General features: G+C 41.9%; 1 protein-coding gene across 4 annotated transcripts in view; it reads right to left on the reverse strand.

The window, feature by feature from the left end:
* The window catches only part of SACS (sacsin molecular chaperone), a 69,842-nt gene that overhangs the window by 23,731 nt on the left and 28,719 nt on the right, over positions 1 to 17,392 (reverse strand). For all 4 annotated transcript variants that reach the window (XM_070520391.1, XM_070520390.1, XM_070520392.1 and 1 more), the window contains exons 3-8: positions 16,026 to 16,113; positions 14,760 to 14,845; positions 11,748 to 11,859; positions 6,359 to 6,505; positions 2,322 to 3,801; positions 1,623 to 1,714 (exon numbers count right to left, since the gene is read on the reverse strand). In XM_070520391.1, the coding sequence (XP_070376492.1) occupies positions 1,623 to 1,714; positions 2,322 to 3,801; positions 6,359 to 6,505; positions 11,748 to 11,859; positions 14,760 to 14,845; positions 16,026 to 16,113 (2,005 nt within the window). The remainder of the gene's footprint in view (positions 1 to 1,622; positions 1,715 to 2,321; positions 3,802 to 6,358; positions 6,506 to 11,747; positions 11,860 to 14,759; positions 14,846 to 16,025; positions 16,114 to 17,392) is intronic.

Genomic DNA, 17,392 nt, shown 5'->3' on the forward strand with positions numbered 1-17,392 from the left:
CAACCTGGATGGATCTCACAAATATCAGAGCAAGAACAAGGAGCAGACACAGAGCCATGCTGTACGACCCCTTTAACAGACAGCACAATAACCAGGGAATCAGCCTCTGCTATGACGTCAGCGTCACGGCCACCCTGGAGCAGCTGAGACTGGACCAGGCATGAGAAGCCTTTCTGGCTGTGGCAATCTTCTGGTATTTGATTGAGGTGTGGTTGGTTTGTAAAATTTCATTAAGCCTACATTTATGATATGTATACTCTTTGTATATACATATTTTTTTTTTAAAGATTTATTTTTTTCCTTTTTCTCCCCAAAGCCCCCCAGTACATAGTTGTATATTCTTCGTTGTGGGTCCTTCTAGTTGTGGCATGTGGGATGCTGCCTCAGCATGGTTTGATGAGCAGTGCCATGTCCGCACCCAGGATTCGAACCAACGAAACACTGGGCCGCCTGCAGCGGAGCACGCGAACTTAACCACTCGGCCACGGGGCCAGCCCCCGTATATACATATTTTAATGTAAATTTTTATAAAAATAGAGAATTTGAAAAATAAAAATTTCTAAAACTTTGGAGCAAAGAACGACAGGGTTATAGGAATCTATGTTTAGACCCCCCCAAGTCTACTTTGAAGATGAGAATTCCCAGTTAAGTGAGTAATCTAGATGCGGGACAATCAATGGCACAGCTACGACCTCACAGTGACAGAGTCCTTATGGTAAACTGCATTTCCATCCTCATTTTCCTTTAGCCTCACTTTGACTCCCCGTTCCAATTCCTTCTGCTTATTTTTAAATGAATAAAGATATACAATTTTTAAAGACTAAAAGATGTGAAACATTTCCTTTAGGCATTATCTTTGAAAGAAAACAGTATACGCTATAAAAAACATATCACAAAAAATATGCTTCACAACCTTAACCTTAACCAGAGGGACAAATCCATAATTTTTCAGGCCAATATCTAACTTAGAAAAAGTTCAGGCAACAATCTTATAAAGGAAAAGATGCTCGCAAAAGTTGAAAGATAATATTAAACTTAGAACCATGGTGATTTTTTTCCCCAAACCATTCTGTCTGCTCCTAAAAAGAATTCTCAATTAAGGACACTCATCCTTTGCAAAGATCCCAGGAGTCCCCTTTCCCGACATCGTTGCAGAGTTCACTTGATGTGTCTGCATCTCCCTGAGTCTGACCCAGCACACCCATGCAGAACTGTGAGGGCAGTGTGGACGGACAAGACAACAAGGCGCAGAGGAGGAAGTCCTGAGCTCTGGGCACACACGGGCTGACAACCTTGAACCGCACCTCTTTCTCTCCTCGTCCGTGCAATCTAACCAATGACAGCCATCCTCACTACTACACAGGCTACAAGGTATGAGGCTGGGGGCTCAACCAAGAAAAGAAATGGAAAAGCACTGGAAAGCTGGAAAGCACTGTGCAGGTCTGAGAAACTACTTCCATAAACATACACCACCATACCAGGACAAGAGAGATTTCTAAATACAATCTCACTTTTGGTAACTACTGGCAATTTCATACTGGTTCAACTTAATAGAACACTTACAAAAACTTTATCTTTTTATAAATAGCTTAATGAAAAAAAAACCAAGACAACTACCATACCTCGGGTCTGGGCAGCTTCCTTTAAAGCAGCTAGAAGGTGAGGCTTCAAGTTATCTAAAATAAATCTTCCTTCAAGACCTGGGAAAAGGGACCTAAAAAGTGAAAGGAACACAGCAATTATAATCTAACAATTCTAAGAGAAAGAAATTCAATCATATAATTTCAAGTCAGTTAAGTGTAATATTTTACGTAAATTATAATGCACACACCAAATCACGATGCAATACTTTTTGATCAAATGTTGTCTAGGCTTCACCTTAAAACACAAGGGCAGCACGCATCATATCCAAATCTAGAAACAGTCTAAACATCTTATAATAAAACTAATTTTAATTTCTGAAACATCAATACACATTCTCAGTTATAAAGAAATACTTAATATGCCATTTTAATTAATTTAAATTTAATCAAAATAATTCATCATTGACTGGTCTGACTTAGTTATTATTACCACTTTATTGAAATTTCCAAGAAAAACAACTCCTTGGATAACTTTTTAACTCATAAACATCTGTATGTTTTTTCATTTTAGAAGATAAAAATGTATCCTTTCATACTTTAACAAAGTTATTTCCGCAAAAGTCTTCCTAACTATAAAATCCACATTGATAACTGACGAACTTCACAATGAAGGACTAAACGTGGGGGGGCAGAGGAGCCCCTCCGAGCAAAGAGGCATTGTCCAAGTGGGGCACATACCTTGGGTAGTCTTCCGAGGTAATATAAACCACATCTTGGTCTGAGACCGAGGACGAGAAGGGGACGAAGTGCCCGTTTTGCAGAGGGAGGAGCTCCAGCCCGAGCAGCTCGCTGTAGGCCTCGTCGGAGAGCACGAACTCCAGGAGGTGCAGCCTCTCGCGGGCGCCGCCCTCGGGCGCAGACTTGCGCAGCACCTGCCGCACCCACGCGGGCGTCACCTTCCTGGCCGCGCCGGGGACGGCGAGCTCCACGGCGGCGGCCAGATTGGCCGGCACCTTGACAATCTGCTTCCCTGAGCTCTGGAGGTAGTTGAGCACGGTTTCTGTGTATTCCAAACTGTCATCCAGTTCTGAGAAGTAGGCGTGCTCCAGCTGGACCCAGTGGTTGCTAATGGAGTAGAGAACCGCATTCTGGAACAGCTCGTTAAACAGAGGCTCCAGCACCCGCTGCCAGTGCACCCGGACTTTATTCACGTCGGGCCAAAGTTTGTAGATGACGTCCACCGACAAGGGAAAATCGGAGCTCCTTTCTGTCTCCAGACGTTTTATTGAATCTAAGATCAGAGTAGCGTAGGCTTTAGGGACAACATTCACAACGAGAAATTCATTCCATAAGGCTGCCGGATCCCTCCACTGGTCCAGCTCTCTCCACTTGATGCTTCTGCGATTGTCAGTCAGGCCAAAGAACCCACTGATGTGCACTGGCAGGCCCGTCTTACTTTCCTCACCAGGCGGCAAAGGAAGAAAACAAAATGCTTTTCCTGAGAAATCAGATGTTGCTCCTTTTTCTTCATCATCTCTGCTTGATAAGGGCATGGCTATTCCAATGATTGGGACAAATTTCAACTCATCAGCTAAAGAATCAAGGGCGCTACTAACCCCTCGCCCGCCCACACTGTTACACACCAACCAAGATGTTTTTTGTGTGTCTTTAGTACTCTCGTCTTCTAAAACTATATTTATGTGATACGTTACACAGGTTACGCTATCGCTTGGAATCTTTTTACAATAGTTACTTATGGCGGTTCCCAGAATCTTCACAGAATTCAGCCGTTCCTGTTTCAGGGCCGTACTCTCACTAGCAGTCACTCTGAACATCAGCTTCTCTGTGCCATCAGCCTCTCGGACGTGCAGGGAGACGTCTTGCACGCTTTTCAGAAAGAGCAGCACCGTGTCTGCATCGGCCCTAAAAGACTCAAACAACTCGAGAACCTTCTGCTTGTTGTAGAGGTTACTACTCAGCTGTGAAGGTTGTAGGCGAAGAGGGAAACGGAAAAATGTTCCTGGAAAATTGCCATTTACAAACATTTCCTTGGTGCTTCCAAAAATGCCAATAAATGGGGCAAACTGGTCCGAAAGCTCACTGATTTCTTTGCTGTCATCTTTGAGATTCCAACATTGGCCTGATTCATGTGGACCAAAAAGTGTTTGATGAGGATCTAACATCCCAATCTGGTCACCACTAAAGATACAAGGAACATCTGTAGAAAAAATTCAACAGTTGTGATCGACCCTGAAACTTAATGGACAATTATAATTACAGTTATAGCGCATAATTACTACCAAAATATTACACAAGCAAAAGCAAGAGCCATAAATGGACTCTAAAACAGATTTATCTAAAAACAAATTAAATTTAGCTTTGGAAATAGAATTCTCTGAACACAAAAAATAAAGATTTCTTTTTTGATTCAATAAGTACCAGGCATAATGTACCTTATTATTGTGAAAATATCTAAGCTGTATCTTCAAACTCTTATTAAACAATTAAATATGTAAAGAGCATTCGGATAGTATTTATACTCGGCCCCCTCAGCCACAGGAACCCAATTAAACAGAATTGCATCTTATGCTCAAAATAAAAACTTCAACCGCAGATTCTCTGAAGAAAGAGGGGGAGAGAAGTAACAACGCAGGTAGTCCAGCCCGCCGTGTTACTCAGCAAGCACACGCCCGGAAGCGAGCGTGAAGTGAGCCCCTCGGCTGGTGCTGTCCCTGTGCCCCTCAGAGCAAAGTGCCCCATGTAGGAGCATCTCGCCACGCTGAACCCAAGTGCAGTGCTTCAAGAGACATGTTTTTGTAAAGAATGGCCCCTAATTTGATACCAGCTGCTTCACCTGTTCTCAACCAAAGACAGAGGGATAGTCAAACACTGGCAGAAAAACCAGAGAGGTCGGACGTGCCGCACTGCGAGGAATTCTCCACCATGTGCCTCTTAAGCACATCCCGAGGTCATCTTGACGGGGGTTGCCTCGCATGCCGACTCGAGCACCTAACTAACCTTCATGCCAGACACGGCTCAACGACGTCCACCTTTACTATGCGCGGCTGCCACTGCAGGCTCACCTGTCACAGGCACCAACTCCTAAGGTCTCAGGTATTTCAAGTAGGAAACATTGTTCACCAACCCAGCCACTAAATCCAGCAACAAGGCCATCTACGGCACTCTGTCTACACTTCCCTCACACAGTGTTAGCACTCCCATTATCAAAATGACATCAGGGAGACTCCTGACAGCTGTAAAGCATGACCCATGGCTGTCGCAAATCCTCAGGGTAGAGAACAGCACTCAGTTAATAATGTCCACGTGAATGTGCTCATTCTCAAAGGGGGACGAATCCACAGGGAGCTACAGATGCTGGCAGTCAGCGGGACTCTAACCAAACAAGTTTCCATGCTGTGCCCCCCTAAAACTTAAAACTGCTACATGCCACAGACCTGAGGGGTGACCTCCAAACAGCTGAACGCATGAATATTAGTATTCATGTATAATAGTTATATAATATTGTAATATGATTTAATACAACTTTTATTATATAATATGTAATTAATATTACTTAATATAATATTATAATAGTGTAAATGCAATAAAAAAATAGGCTGACGAAAACGGGGCTATAGTGATGGGTGCCCAGGCGGTCCCAACTCAGGCTGGCTGTCTGAGGGCAACACCTCCCACTTGCGTTCTCCAGAGCACCCCAGCTGTGGCCACCCCAGCTCTAGCCCTGCCGGCTCTCTCTCCCCTTCTCCTGCAAGTTCCAAATGCAGACACAGTTTGAAACTAAACCCCAACAAAGGCCAATTCCATAAAAAAATTTTACCACAGACTACAGCAAATACTAAGAGCTCTGATTCTGGAAGAACAGCCATACACTCAGAGATGTCTACACTAAGAGTTCCAGTATTTCCTAATGTAACTATGAACCAGAACCTGGTATTCTTTATGGATTCAAAACATAACTTCAAAGTAATCTTTAAAATACTCCTAAGTTTAAGAAGAGGAAAATTTTTATGAGGAAAATGTAGAGAAACCAGAATCACCTCAAAGATCTGCACATGGTCAGTTATTTAATATCACTGGATATTATACTTTCCTTTTTAGCCCCGATGTTTAAAAATATGTACAAGAAAATCTGTGAAAATCAGTTTGCCTGACAAACATTTTCGGTGTAAAACGTTTTAGAGTCACAATTTTGTGTAGGCATTTCAAGACATACATTTCAAACCTCACACAAAATGACTGAATATATTACGTTGATTCCACTGGATCATGATGACATTAACTTTTAGCATCACATGATGAAGCTTTGCTGTAGTTATCACGGTAACTTCAAAAAACTCCAGACACAGAGAAAGACAAACACCAGATGATTTCACTCATATGTGGAATATAAACAAATACATGGACAAAGAAAACAGCTCAGTAGTTACCAGGGGAAGGGGGGTAGGGGGTGGGCACGGGGGGTGAAGGGGAGCACTTATGTGGTGACAGTCAAGAAATAAGGTACAACTGAAATCTCACATTCATGTAAACTATTATGAACTCATTAAAAAAAAAATAAATTAAAAAAAATTTTTGTTTAATTTTAAAAAAATTCCAGACACACTGATATTTCATTGACATACTTCTTGCCACTGACAGAGAATTTGGAAAAGATGCCTTTTAAACCAGTATCATCTCTGAAGTTAACCAAATAAATTACAAAATAGAAGCTAAAATAGTTTTCAATATCAAGACTGAAAAGCCAAACACTATACCTGTTATATGATAGACCGAATTGAACCCAATCCCAAATCTTCCAACCTTCAAAGGGTCGTCCTTCTTCCTGCTCCTCGCGATCTCCTGAATGCCGTGCCAGTCCTCGGGGGTAAACACCGCATTGTTGTAGACATAGAGGGCAGACCCTGCAGGCAAACACAGGTCCAGGGGCTCAGAAGAAGAAAGCCAAGTGCTCAGTTCTCTCTCAAGAACGTCCTCTACACAATGGTGAGACAGAAAGGAGTCAACGGAATGACTTAATTCTGCATTATAATTCCAACTGTTTTCACAATAAAAATAAAAACACAAATTAACGGCAAGAATTCCCAGCAGTAGTAGTACAGTATTGTTGGTCAAAAATCCAAAAGGAAAAATTAAGGGTGTTACGGTACTTGGACACCCAAAACACAGGGCAAACAAGGAAATTAATCACAGTGTACTACTTTGTAAAACTTGTTCCTAACTAGCATATTTAAGTTTTTGTGTGTAAATGGGATGACCTGTAAATGTACTAAGGAGACTTACTATCTACAGAAACCTTGTTAATACACTATTTCATAAGGCAAAAAATAATCCTTTAGGAAGATTAATAATCATCTTGTGTTTGTGTTTTTGTCAGTCTCTAGATTTTTCTATACAAGGTGTTACTTGTATAAATTAAAAAATCATTAATGTGACAGATTTTTAAATAAGCACTTCAGAATAACACCATCCTGTCTCTAAAGTAGTTTCTTTAAAAAGTTGTAATTCCGCACAAAATGTTTTTGGAACTCCACTTTTCGAGACTTATCTTCAGAATTTCTAACATCCTTTGACTACGTTCAACTGCAGTAACTCAGTGTACTGTAAACATAATCAACCTTTTTCCTTTAAAAAGTTACTGAAGTATAACATATATACAATACAAAGATCTTAAGCGTACAGCTTGATGAATTCTTTTTTACAAAGTGAATAAACCTATGTAACCTCCATCCAAATGAATCAAAGAACATTCCAGCACCCCCAGAAGCCTCTTCTCAGGCACCTATAAATTCAGGCACAGACATGGGCACGTTGGCATAGTTGTTTTACAGAAGTGGCAAGGCTGCTATTTGAGAAACGGTCACAGGAGGGACATGAAACCAGCCACAAGTGCTGAGGCTTCTCTGGGAAGGACCAGCACACTGGGGTTCAAGGGGACTGTGGAGCCAGATGAGCCTGGATTTCAGACCCAGCTCCCCCGTCACCGACTGCATCACTTCAGGCAAACCAAAGTCATTAAGGCTCAGTTTCCTCATCTGTAAAACAAGGATGAGATCAGTATCCACCCGCAAAGAAGTGTTGAGGATCAAATGAGACAGCACGGACCTCAGCACAGAGGAGACACCTAAACAGCCAGAGGCATTACTGTTGTAATCACTAGTAGTAGCACATGATACTGTTAGTCCTTATTATTAACAAAATAAATATTACAGGACTATTAACAAAATAACTATCTTATTACCCAACAGCTAACCACAGCTGGTTTAAAATGGCATCCAGCAAGCAGCGTCTGGCTCTGCCTGGTCCAGATGTCCATTAAAGACACTTATGAAGACACAGAAACAAGAACTGCAGAACCTCAACACTGAACACCAGGACCGAGCATGAGCCTCTCGCCAGGATCTAAAAGAACTCGCATAACTACACGGAACATGTCAGGGACTCAGACCCCAGCAGGGGACACACCATGCAGTACGGCCGGGGAGCAAGCAGAGCCGTCAGCCTGAAGGAAGACCCACCTTCCTTCCGCTGTCCACTGGAAAACCAGGTAGCCAATCTTCTGCTGTCCAACTGCTTGTCAAAAGTTTTGTTAAATTACAAACTAAGAGATGCTTGGTCTTACAAACTCAACTAAGGAAGTGTTTCTCATGAAAAAGAATTTCTCCCTCACATCCACATTCTCCAAGATTTGACACTATCGAAAGTGCTGTTTCCCACCCTACACCATCAACGCAACTCCTAGAAAGAAGGAAAAAGATAAACAACCCCCCTGTAGGTGAGCCTGTCCTGCACACTGGCTTCTGGAGCTTTCCCCGCACTCCGCTGGTCAGTGTCAGAAGCAGGTAGTGCACACGCAGACCAGCCCACCCAGACCTCAGAGAACTGGTCAAAGTCAGCAAGATGCATCGTCTCTCAACTGGATTCTGCATGGAGCAGGTACAATCAGTTATTATTCAATGTGTTTAACCAAGGTGTAATTCTGATCGTACGCATTCTGGGGTTAGGAGGGAAGCTGCACATTTTGCTCCAACCTACTTGAGTCTCTTAGGGATCAGCCTCAAATACCTCACATCCACCCTGATCACAAAGTGTGCTCCTGGTCCCGGGAGTGAGACAAGAAAAGAATAAACATCCCGAGAGACAGGCAAAAAGGCTGTCTGGGAAGCAAAGGCTCAGCAGCAGGCCTGCGGCCTGAGGATTACAGGGACCCTGAGAGAGAGGGCCCAGCTGCCTCTCCCAGCAAGCACGCCGACGGCAGCTCCCCAGGCAAACACTGAGTGCTCACTGCAAGAGCCTTTATCTAGTGGTTACTTCTAGAAGGTCGCTTATTGTAAATACACCTGGAATTAATAGACTTATGAGACATAATTCCCTGAAAATGCCATGAGCTACGTAATTGTCAGAGAAAAACAGGAATGTGTTTGATGCCTGAAGGAGCTCCCTCTGCGTAAGTGACGGCCTGCACGTGTCACTCAGAGCCCACTCCTGCCAACACCACGCCAAGGTGCATCCAGGGGACACAGCACAAAGGAGCCCGGGGGAGGGGCTGCGACTGCAAGAGTCCCCGGGCTTCCTTCACTTGTTCTCTTAACTACATCCTTGAAATCCACAATCAAGTGTGACAAACTGGGTAAGATCTCTTATTCTTCTGCAACTGATTTGACAGATTGGGCCTCTGTCATCTGATTACATAAAAAGGAACAGAAACAAGTGGGACTCAAGAGTTCTTATTTGCAAAACAAAGCATCAATTTAAAAAAAACCTGTGCTTAAGAAGACGATACCAGCCAAGACAACATTCATATCTGTCTGCAAGAGAAACACATTCTCACGTACGCAAGAGCATGCGGGGCCCTCAATAATATTTGTTAAATAAAGATATCGAAGATCATTTCTACCTGCTTCTATATGTCCAAGTTTATTTTAAATTGGATAATCTGATACCACTTTAAATAGCCTATCTCTAAGTATACTTATGCACATACACAGCTAAATAATCTTGTTCCAAATATATTTTTAAATGAGGTGAGGTCAAGGCTAGAAGCAAAAAATCCTAGACATTAGGTAGAATTTTGAAGCAAAACACTGTAGGAGCTCTTCACTCTCTCACCTTTATGGATCAATCGCACACACAGGGTAACTACCGTCCACACGACTCCAGACACAAAATAGTACCATATATACAAGCTCACTTAACCCCCAAAAGAAGTGGGAGGCACATTTTGTTCTTTTTACCATCTTATAGCTGAGCAGACTGAAATTAGGCAAGCCTCATTAACCGGCTTAATCACAGTGAGTAAACATGAGACTCACAGCTGCACTCAACACACAGTGCACCGTGGGGACGCATGCGGCACAGCAGCCCCATGGGACTGGACAACACCCATTCACATCCACGCCTGACATCCTTCAACAATGGTTGCATTAAATCATAGAATCTTAGAAACAGGAAACCCTACTGGTTTAATCCTCTCATCATAAAAATGGACAACGGAGGTGAGACGACTCGCCCAAGATCACGAAGGTGGCAGGAGTTAGGACTGGAACGAAAAACCCCACTGTATTACACCTCATCGCATCTCTTCATATAATAAAAAACCCAACTTTCATATCACAAATTTGACCTAAGAATGAATACATTAGCTATGATAAATGCTAAAAGTTCAATGTTTAACAATAATGTCGATTACCCGTCTAAATCATAAAGCATCTTTTAAAAATATATGATTTACATCTTTTTAAAAATACATCCAGGAAAATCTAATTGATTGTTCCTTTTCTCAATAACTTTCTATCATATATAGTCATTCACAATCATCCTACTGACTTTAAAGCTCCTCTAGAAGTCAGGAACACTCTTTTCAACACAATTCAAAGAGGAGGACTGAGACACACAGTTCAGAGAGGACTGAGACACACAGTTCAAAGAGGAGGACTGATACACAACAGTGCAAAGAGGAGGACTGAGACACAACAGTGCAAAGAGGAGGACTGAGACACACAGTTCAAAGTGGAGGACTGAGACACAACAGTTCAGAGAGGAGGACTGAGACAGTTCAGAGAGGAGGACTGAGACACAACAGTTCAGAGAGGAGGACTGAGACACAGTTCAGAGAGGAGGACTGAGACACAACAGTTCAGAGAGGAGGACTGAGACACAACAGTTCAGAGAGGAGGACTGAGACACAGTTCAGAGAGGAGGACTGAGACACAACAGTTCAGAGAGGAGGACTGAGACACAGTTCAGAGAGGAGGACTGAGACACAACAGTTCAGAGAGGAGGACTGAGACACAACAGTTCAGAGAGGAGGACTGAGACACAGTTCAGAGAGGAGGACTGAGACACAACAGTTCAGAGAGGAGGACTGAGACACAGTTCAGAGAGGAGGACTGAGACACAACAGTTCAGAGAGGAGGACTGAGACATAACAGTTCAGAGAGGAGGACTGAGACACACAGTTCAGAGAGCAGGACTGAGACACACAGTTCAGAGAGGAGGACTGAGACACAACAGTGCAAAGAGGAGGACTGAGACACACAGTTCAGAGAGGAGGACTGAGACACACAGTTCAGAGAGGAGGACTGAGACACACAGTTCAGAGAGGAGGACTGAGACACACAGTTCAGAGAGGAGGACTGAGGCATCAGGGGTCTACGGGTTATGCTTCGTTTATTGTCCTGCCTCTCATTTTCCTTATTCCCCTCTCTCCTTCAATCTCCCCCACCCCACTTCAAAACACTTCAAGACTACCCTAAAAGCAGAAAATTACTCACAAAAGCACAGCCTCTTACTTCTTTCCAAGTGCAGAGAAGTGTTATATATATGGAAAGAGTGTCCTTCTCTCTTGCTAATGATACAAAATACTCACAAGTTGTCTGAATGGAATAAGAGGCTTATGTATTTCTATTGCTCATTACTTTCAGTTTGGAGATTTTTATTCTTTATTTTCTAAAATTACAAACTAGCAGAGATACCTGCCCACCAAAAGCAGAGAAAAACATCTGAAGAAGTGGAATTAAATATGCCAAGAAGTGAAGTACAGGTGGTAATTAGACTGTTCATTAAACAGACTATTGTAAATCACTAAAAATCACCTGTTAGTACATAAAATAAACTCTGTTCCCCCAACTAATTATTGATTCTTACCCTGATATTGCGCCATATCTTTTGACCAAAGAGTCTCTGTTCCATATTGAGTTTCATCGTATAAAAATTTAACTTCTGTGGCTCCAGCATCTTCTGCATTCTGAATTAATTCCTAGTCAAGAAATATACCAAAGAAAAAATATTTAGCAATACAGTAATCTACTGCCCATCTTCATATCTACCTGTAATATTTAAAAAAAAGTAATTACATTTAAGTAAAGGAAACCCACTATTTGCATCATTATCTTTAGATGTGGTGAGGATACATCTGGAAATAATTGTTACATCCATAAAAGAGTCTGATTGAAAGAACATGAGTCTTTCTCCAACTGTACATACCTAAATGCATTTTTTAACTTGCTATCTCTTAGCCTCTAAATATAAATCCTGAGACTATTTACAACTCTGTCTCTTATTTACAATCTGCCCGAAGGCTTCACTCAAAACAAATTACTCCATTTCCAAAAGCTGCACAGATTGGTCTGTCGGCTGGGACAGGTACCTCATTCTTGAGCAGTTACTAAAAAGAAACCGTCAGTTATCATTCACTTACCAAAGTCTGCTTTTCTAGAAGAAAAATGTATCAGTCTACACACCCATTAACATGCCGCTTTCTTGAGAATTTGAGATAGCAACACGCCTTTCTCCCACCCTACGCTGAAAGCTCCGGAGGCAAGGACGGGCTCATTCCCTCATAAAGAAGGTAGTAACATTACTCGTTAGGTGGACGGTGGGTGAGTGGGTGGGCAGATGTGTGATCAGACTATGTAATGTAGAAAAGGAAACGGCAAACTACAAGATTTACACCCATCCATAGCCTCAAAAAAACCCCAGTCTCAACAACCCCAATCACTTTGACACATCTCCCAAAAACACGCGGGGCCCTGGTCCCCTTGAAGGGAGCTCCAGATTCTTAAATAAGAGTCCGACTCCTTGAGCCAACACCATAATCATCAACACTTGAAACAAACTCCAGAGATATTGTCCCTAGTTTATTCTAGACCTTGTCTCAAGTAAGGAAAAATCACAAGATGACAACGGCCTGGATGAGCTCTGACTCAGACCAAACCAAATCAAGTGGTTCTATTTTAAATGGATGGGTCTTTAGAAACACAACAGTTCACCCTGTATTATTACACCCATGAACCTCTAACTTCAGGGAGAACTATTTTTTACTTTCCCAGCACCTTGGTATCACTAAATAGGGGTGGGAGGGTGGGGGACAGGGAGGTGGGGATGGGCAAGAAGTGAAGAGAGCGTATGCTGACACTATGGCAATGCCAACAGCAAAGTGTTCATCAGAGCAGAAAGGTGACACAGTGCCACACGAGACAACTGTCAGACTGAGGAAGAGAACAGTGCAGAATTGAAGGCAGATGTGAGTGAGGTGAAGGCGTTTAGTCACCCAGCGCACAGCTCAAGGCCGGGGAGTCTCAGCCCACCCGTGCAACCCCCAACAGGAGCAAGCGCACCTGCCCTTACCCACCTGCTTTCCAGCTACCAACTCCTTCTATTTCCACACTGCCTACTTCTCACAGAATTTCAAAGACCTTTCCTCCCTTAGTCAGTCTAACAGAATCCCTAAAAATTAGCAACCTTATTTGCAGTAGGATATGATATACAAAAGACAAAATAAGAATGAAATAGGCAACAGAACAGAAGGTTAACTTACAAAATGATAGTACTTCCGGGCTGGATCTTGCTTTCATTTGGACATCTATTTGTACTTATGTACATTTTAGGGACAGAGATGGAACAAACTACAGATAAAATTCCAAGTCCTGGGCTCTAGCTATCAGCCTCAAGGGGAACAAACAACAGGAGGGGACGTTCTTTCTCAGGGGATCTCTTTCAAACCGATTTTGAGAAGAGGAGGCAAGAAATGTGCCAATTTGCTATGATCTTGGGCAAGTCACTAAAATATCTCTGGGCCTGTTCCAGCAAACATCACAAAACATGGTGCTCTAAGTTTGGGTGATTTCTAAGATTCCTTTTAAACCTACAACAGTTGAATTCTACTAAAATACCCAAGCAACAAAGATTATATTGAGCGAGCTAGCACACAAATACACAACCAGCAAAGTGGAAGGACTCAACAGCAGCTGCTTGCCGACTGGAGCACTGTGCGCGGACCTCGCTCACAGGCGCCCCACGCTTCACGACAGGAGCCCACTCCCTCACTCCTGAACTGACGAGACCTCACTAAGGACGCAGCACAGATCCGAGTAGGACGATTTAAGCTAAGTTAAACACACTTAGTCCTTATTCTCCAAAAATTTACCAACTAAACTAGAAAATATGAGGGCTAAGATATTGAAGGTAAAAAACACGAAATAAATTAATGAGAAGGAACATGCATAATAACCAATCTACTTTTACAACTAATTAAGGAGGTTTCTCAAACACAAGCTCTAAACACAAGCTTAAACATAAAATCTAATTTTTGCAATATCTTCCATTGTTGCTTTCTTTTATGCTTTTTCAGTCTTCTGTTTTTTAAATAAGCATATTCAAACTAAAGGAATATATCATAAATAGAAATAACTAAAATAATTATCCTATTAAATAAACTCTCCCAAAAAGCACACCTCTAAATCCAGGGGTCAAGCGGGCCTTTTCAAAGCCCCTGAACACGGGTTTTGTATTATTTTGTTTGGTTGGTTGGTTGGTTGGTTTGTAATGCCCCTGCACAATGTTTTACATAAAATTCCCTAAATTAAATTATTGTAAATACATAAAATTACAAAGAGTGTTCCAAGAGCAGCACCGTGTGGATTACAGCACATAGCAGCTCAGGAGCTCCTCTGCCTCAGAAGCCTCATCTGTTCACACTGACTCCCTTCCCAGCCCACCCCACCCAGCGCGTGCGGCAGGCGCCAGGCAGAACAGTACAGCCATTCAGATCGCCACGAAATTTTTAAAACTTTAAAGACTAACAGGACATCTAAGTCATTTTATCCCATCTCATTTTTATCCAAGTAAATTCACACACAAATACAATACTTGCCCTACCTTAAGAATCTGTCCTCCTTCTGGATATCTTCTTAAAATGTCCTTGAGAAAATCAACAAGTGGCGGAGTTGTTTGACCAAATCGACCTAAAATAGAGAACACATTTAAAATGATTTAGAAAAAAATCCCACAGCTTGTTTCCAATGTGTTATGTGGTTCCAAGACACAGTCAAATCATACAAGTTACAACTTCATCTACTTTATTGCAGCACTGTGGTGCGAAAACCTACCTGCCTAACAAATTCAGTACAAAGTAAAGATTCAATTTTATCAAATCTCAAGATTTTTAATTAAACTACCAATTTGATTTTTAAAAAGTGTTCAGGGGCCCAGGCTCATGGCATAGTCATTAAGTTCAGCATGCTCCTCTTCAGCAGCCTGGGTTCACGGGTTCAGATCCTGGGCACACACCTCCACACCACTCATCTGCCATGCTGTGGCAGCATCCCACATACAAAATAGAGGAAGACTGCCACAGACGTTAGCTCAGGGCCAATCTTCCTCAAGCAAAAAAAGAGGAAGATTGGCAACAGATGTTAGCTCAGGGCTAATCTTCCTTACAAAAAAATAAGTTCAAAAGTATACTAAATGTCACAAAAGATTATTAATTCAAGAATAAAGAAAATAGTAGGGGTGTTGTTGCTATTCTCCAAGCAAATGAAACAAATGGCACTATTTTGCGGGTGCTTTGACGCTAACTAATAAGCCAAAGCCAGTGGTGCCTAATAAGACAGTCTCAATATTCTCAAACTCAACCGACAGAAAAGACTCAAATCCACAGAGGGATTGTTCTGAAATTCGGCACAGCCATTGTCTCCACGGCCGTCCAGTTCAAATATCCTTAAACCCTTCCTAAACTAGAGACTCTTAGAAACGACTGACCGGGTTGCCTTCAGACCCGTGACGGGAAAGTGCAGGGAGAACAGAGAGAAGGGAAGTAATCTCTCAGACAAACAGAATAAAAAAAAATCTGTATATAAGTCAAAAAGAAATCTGTGTTTAAAAGAACGAAATTATCACTATAAATTTATTTGCATCATTTGGGTACAACCATCCACCAAAACCAAGCCACAGGGGACCCTGTCCGACAGACTGTTATAGCCCACGCATTCCTACAAGTCAGCGGCTCCACTCGCCTTGTCTTCCCCGGCCCTGACAGCCCCTCACGACATCCCAATCGTATACACTTTCATTTCACTTTTAAACCAAACATAATTTTTTTGCAACTAAAAATGGCATATACTCCCGGTCAAGTCAATGTTATACCTCCCCCTTTTAAGCCTTTTGATTGAAGGTTTACAAAAAGATGACGATCTTTGGAAGTCAGGTTTCCAATCCGGATCCAGTCAGATAACTGCAGACAAAGAAAAGAAAACATATGAAAAGCAATACAGTGCCTAATACTGGAAATTCAAAACTTTACCTCAATTTTATTTTTCACTTAAGAAATAATGCCTGTTAACTGTTCTTATCTGGAAGTAAGTTGCTCTGGAGAAGTGAATATTTCCAAGAACAAAAATTTAGTCGAAAACTTTATTTAAAAATGTAAAGGATTTTCCCCTGAATAATTACAAATAGATAAAAACACACACATTTCCACCTTAAAATAACTTCAACTTTTTATGATGAATCAGGATTATCAACATAAACAAAATCATCCTTTTGATCAGCATTTCCAAAGTCTAATGCTCAGAACAGAGCTCCAGGGGATGTCAACAGACATTAGGGGACAAAAAACATATGTTTCAAATTAGTCGGAATAATTTGGCTTTTCGGGCAAATTAATACATATGGTAGCTTGCTTAGAAAGAAAGAAACTTTCTTAGAAAGCAGTATTTGACAAATTTTAGCAGCAAATTTTATTTCCATTTGTTTTCAAAAAGCATCTTATAGGGTATTGTTCCTAGAAATACACTTTGGAAAACACCCAATGTTTTCCAACGCTGCTCCCACAAAGGTGTCATGGGAAGGAGGTGCGAAGGAGGACTCCAGCCTCTGAAGTAGCTGTGGTCAACCGTTTCCCCGACAAACACCTGCGCAATCATTTTCTTGCGGTGATTGTTCTGTTTCTCAAAAAGGCAGGGTCCAATACAATGTAATCACAACCCACAAAAGCACTGTATTGGAGTGCCTTTTTAAAAATAAGGCAAATAAATAAATAAACAACAACAAAAAATAAGGCAAATAATTCAAAGCCAGATCAACCTTCTCTCCAAAGGTTTACTCCTAGGAGTTACTACGGAGTGATTTCTTACAGGTCAACAGTCTGCAAAAAATTACCAAAATCTCACACCTTTGTAACTTACTCCCTGGACGGGGTGTGAAGGACATCATTTACCATATCAAAAATCCAGTATTTCCAGGGCCAGTCTGGTGGCATAGCAGTTAAGTTTGCGCACTCTGCTTTGGTGGCCCAGGGTTCATGGGTTTGGATCCTGGGCGCAGACCTATGCACCGCTTATCAAGCCATGCTGTGGTGGCATCCCACATGTAAAAGAGAGGAAGACTGGCATGGTATTAGCTCAGGGCCAATCTTCCTCAGCAAAAAGAGGAGGATTGGTGGCAGATATAAGCTCAGGGTTAATCTTCTTCCAAGAAAAAAAAAATTCAGTATTTCCAACTGTCTACCACCC

Source organism: Equus asinus, chromosome 11, assembly GCF_041296235.1.
Source record: "Equus asinus isolate D_3611 breed Donkey chromosome 11, EquAss-T2T_v2, whole genome shotgun sequence".
Lineage (NCBI taxonomy): Eukaryota > Metazoa > Chordata > Mammalia > Perissodactyla > Equidae > Equus > Equus asinus.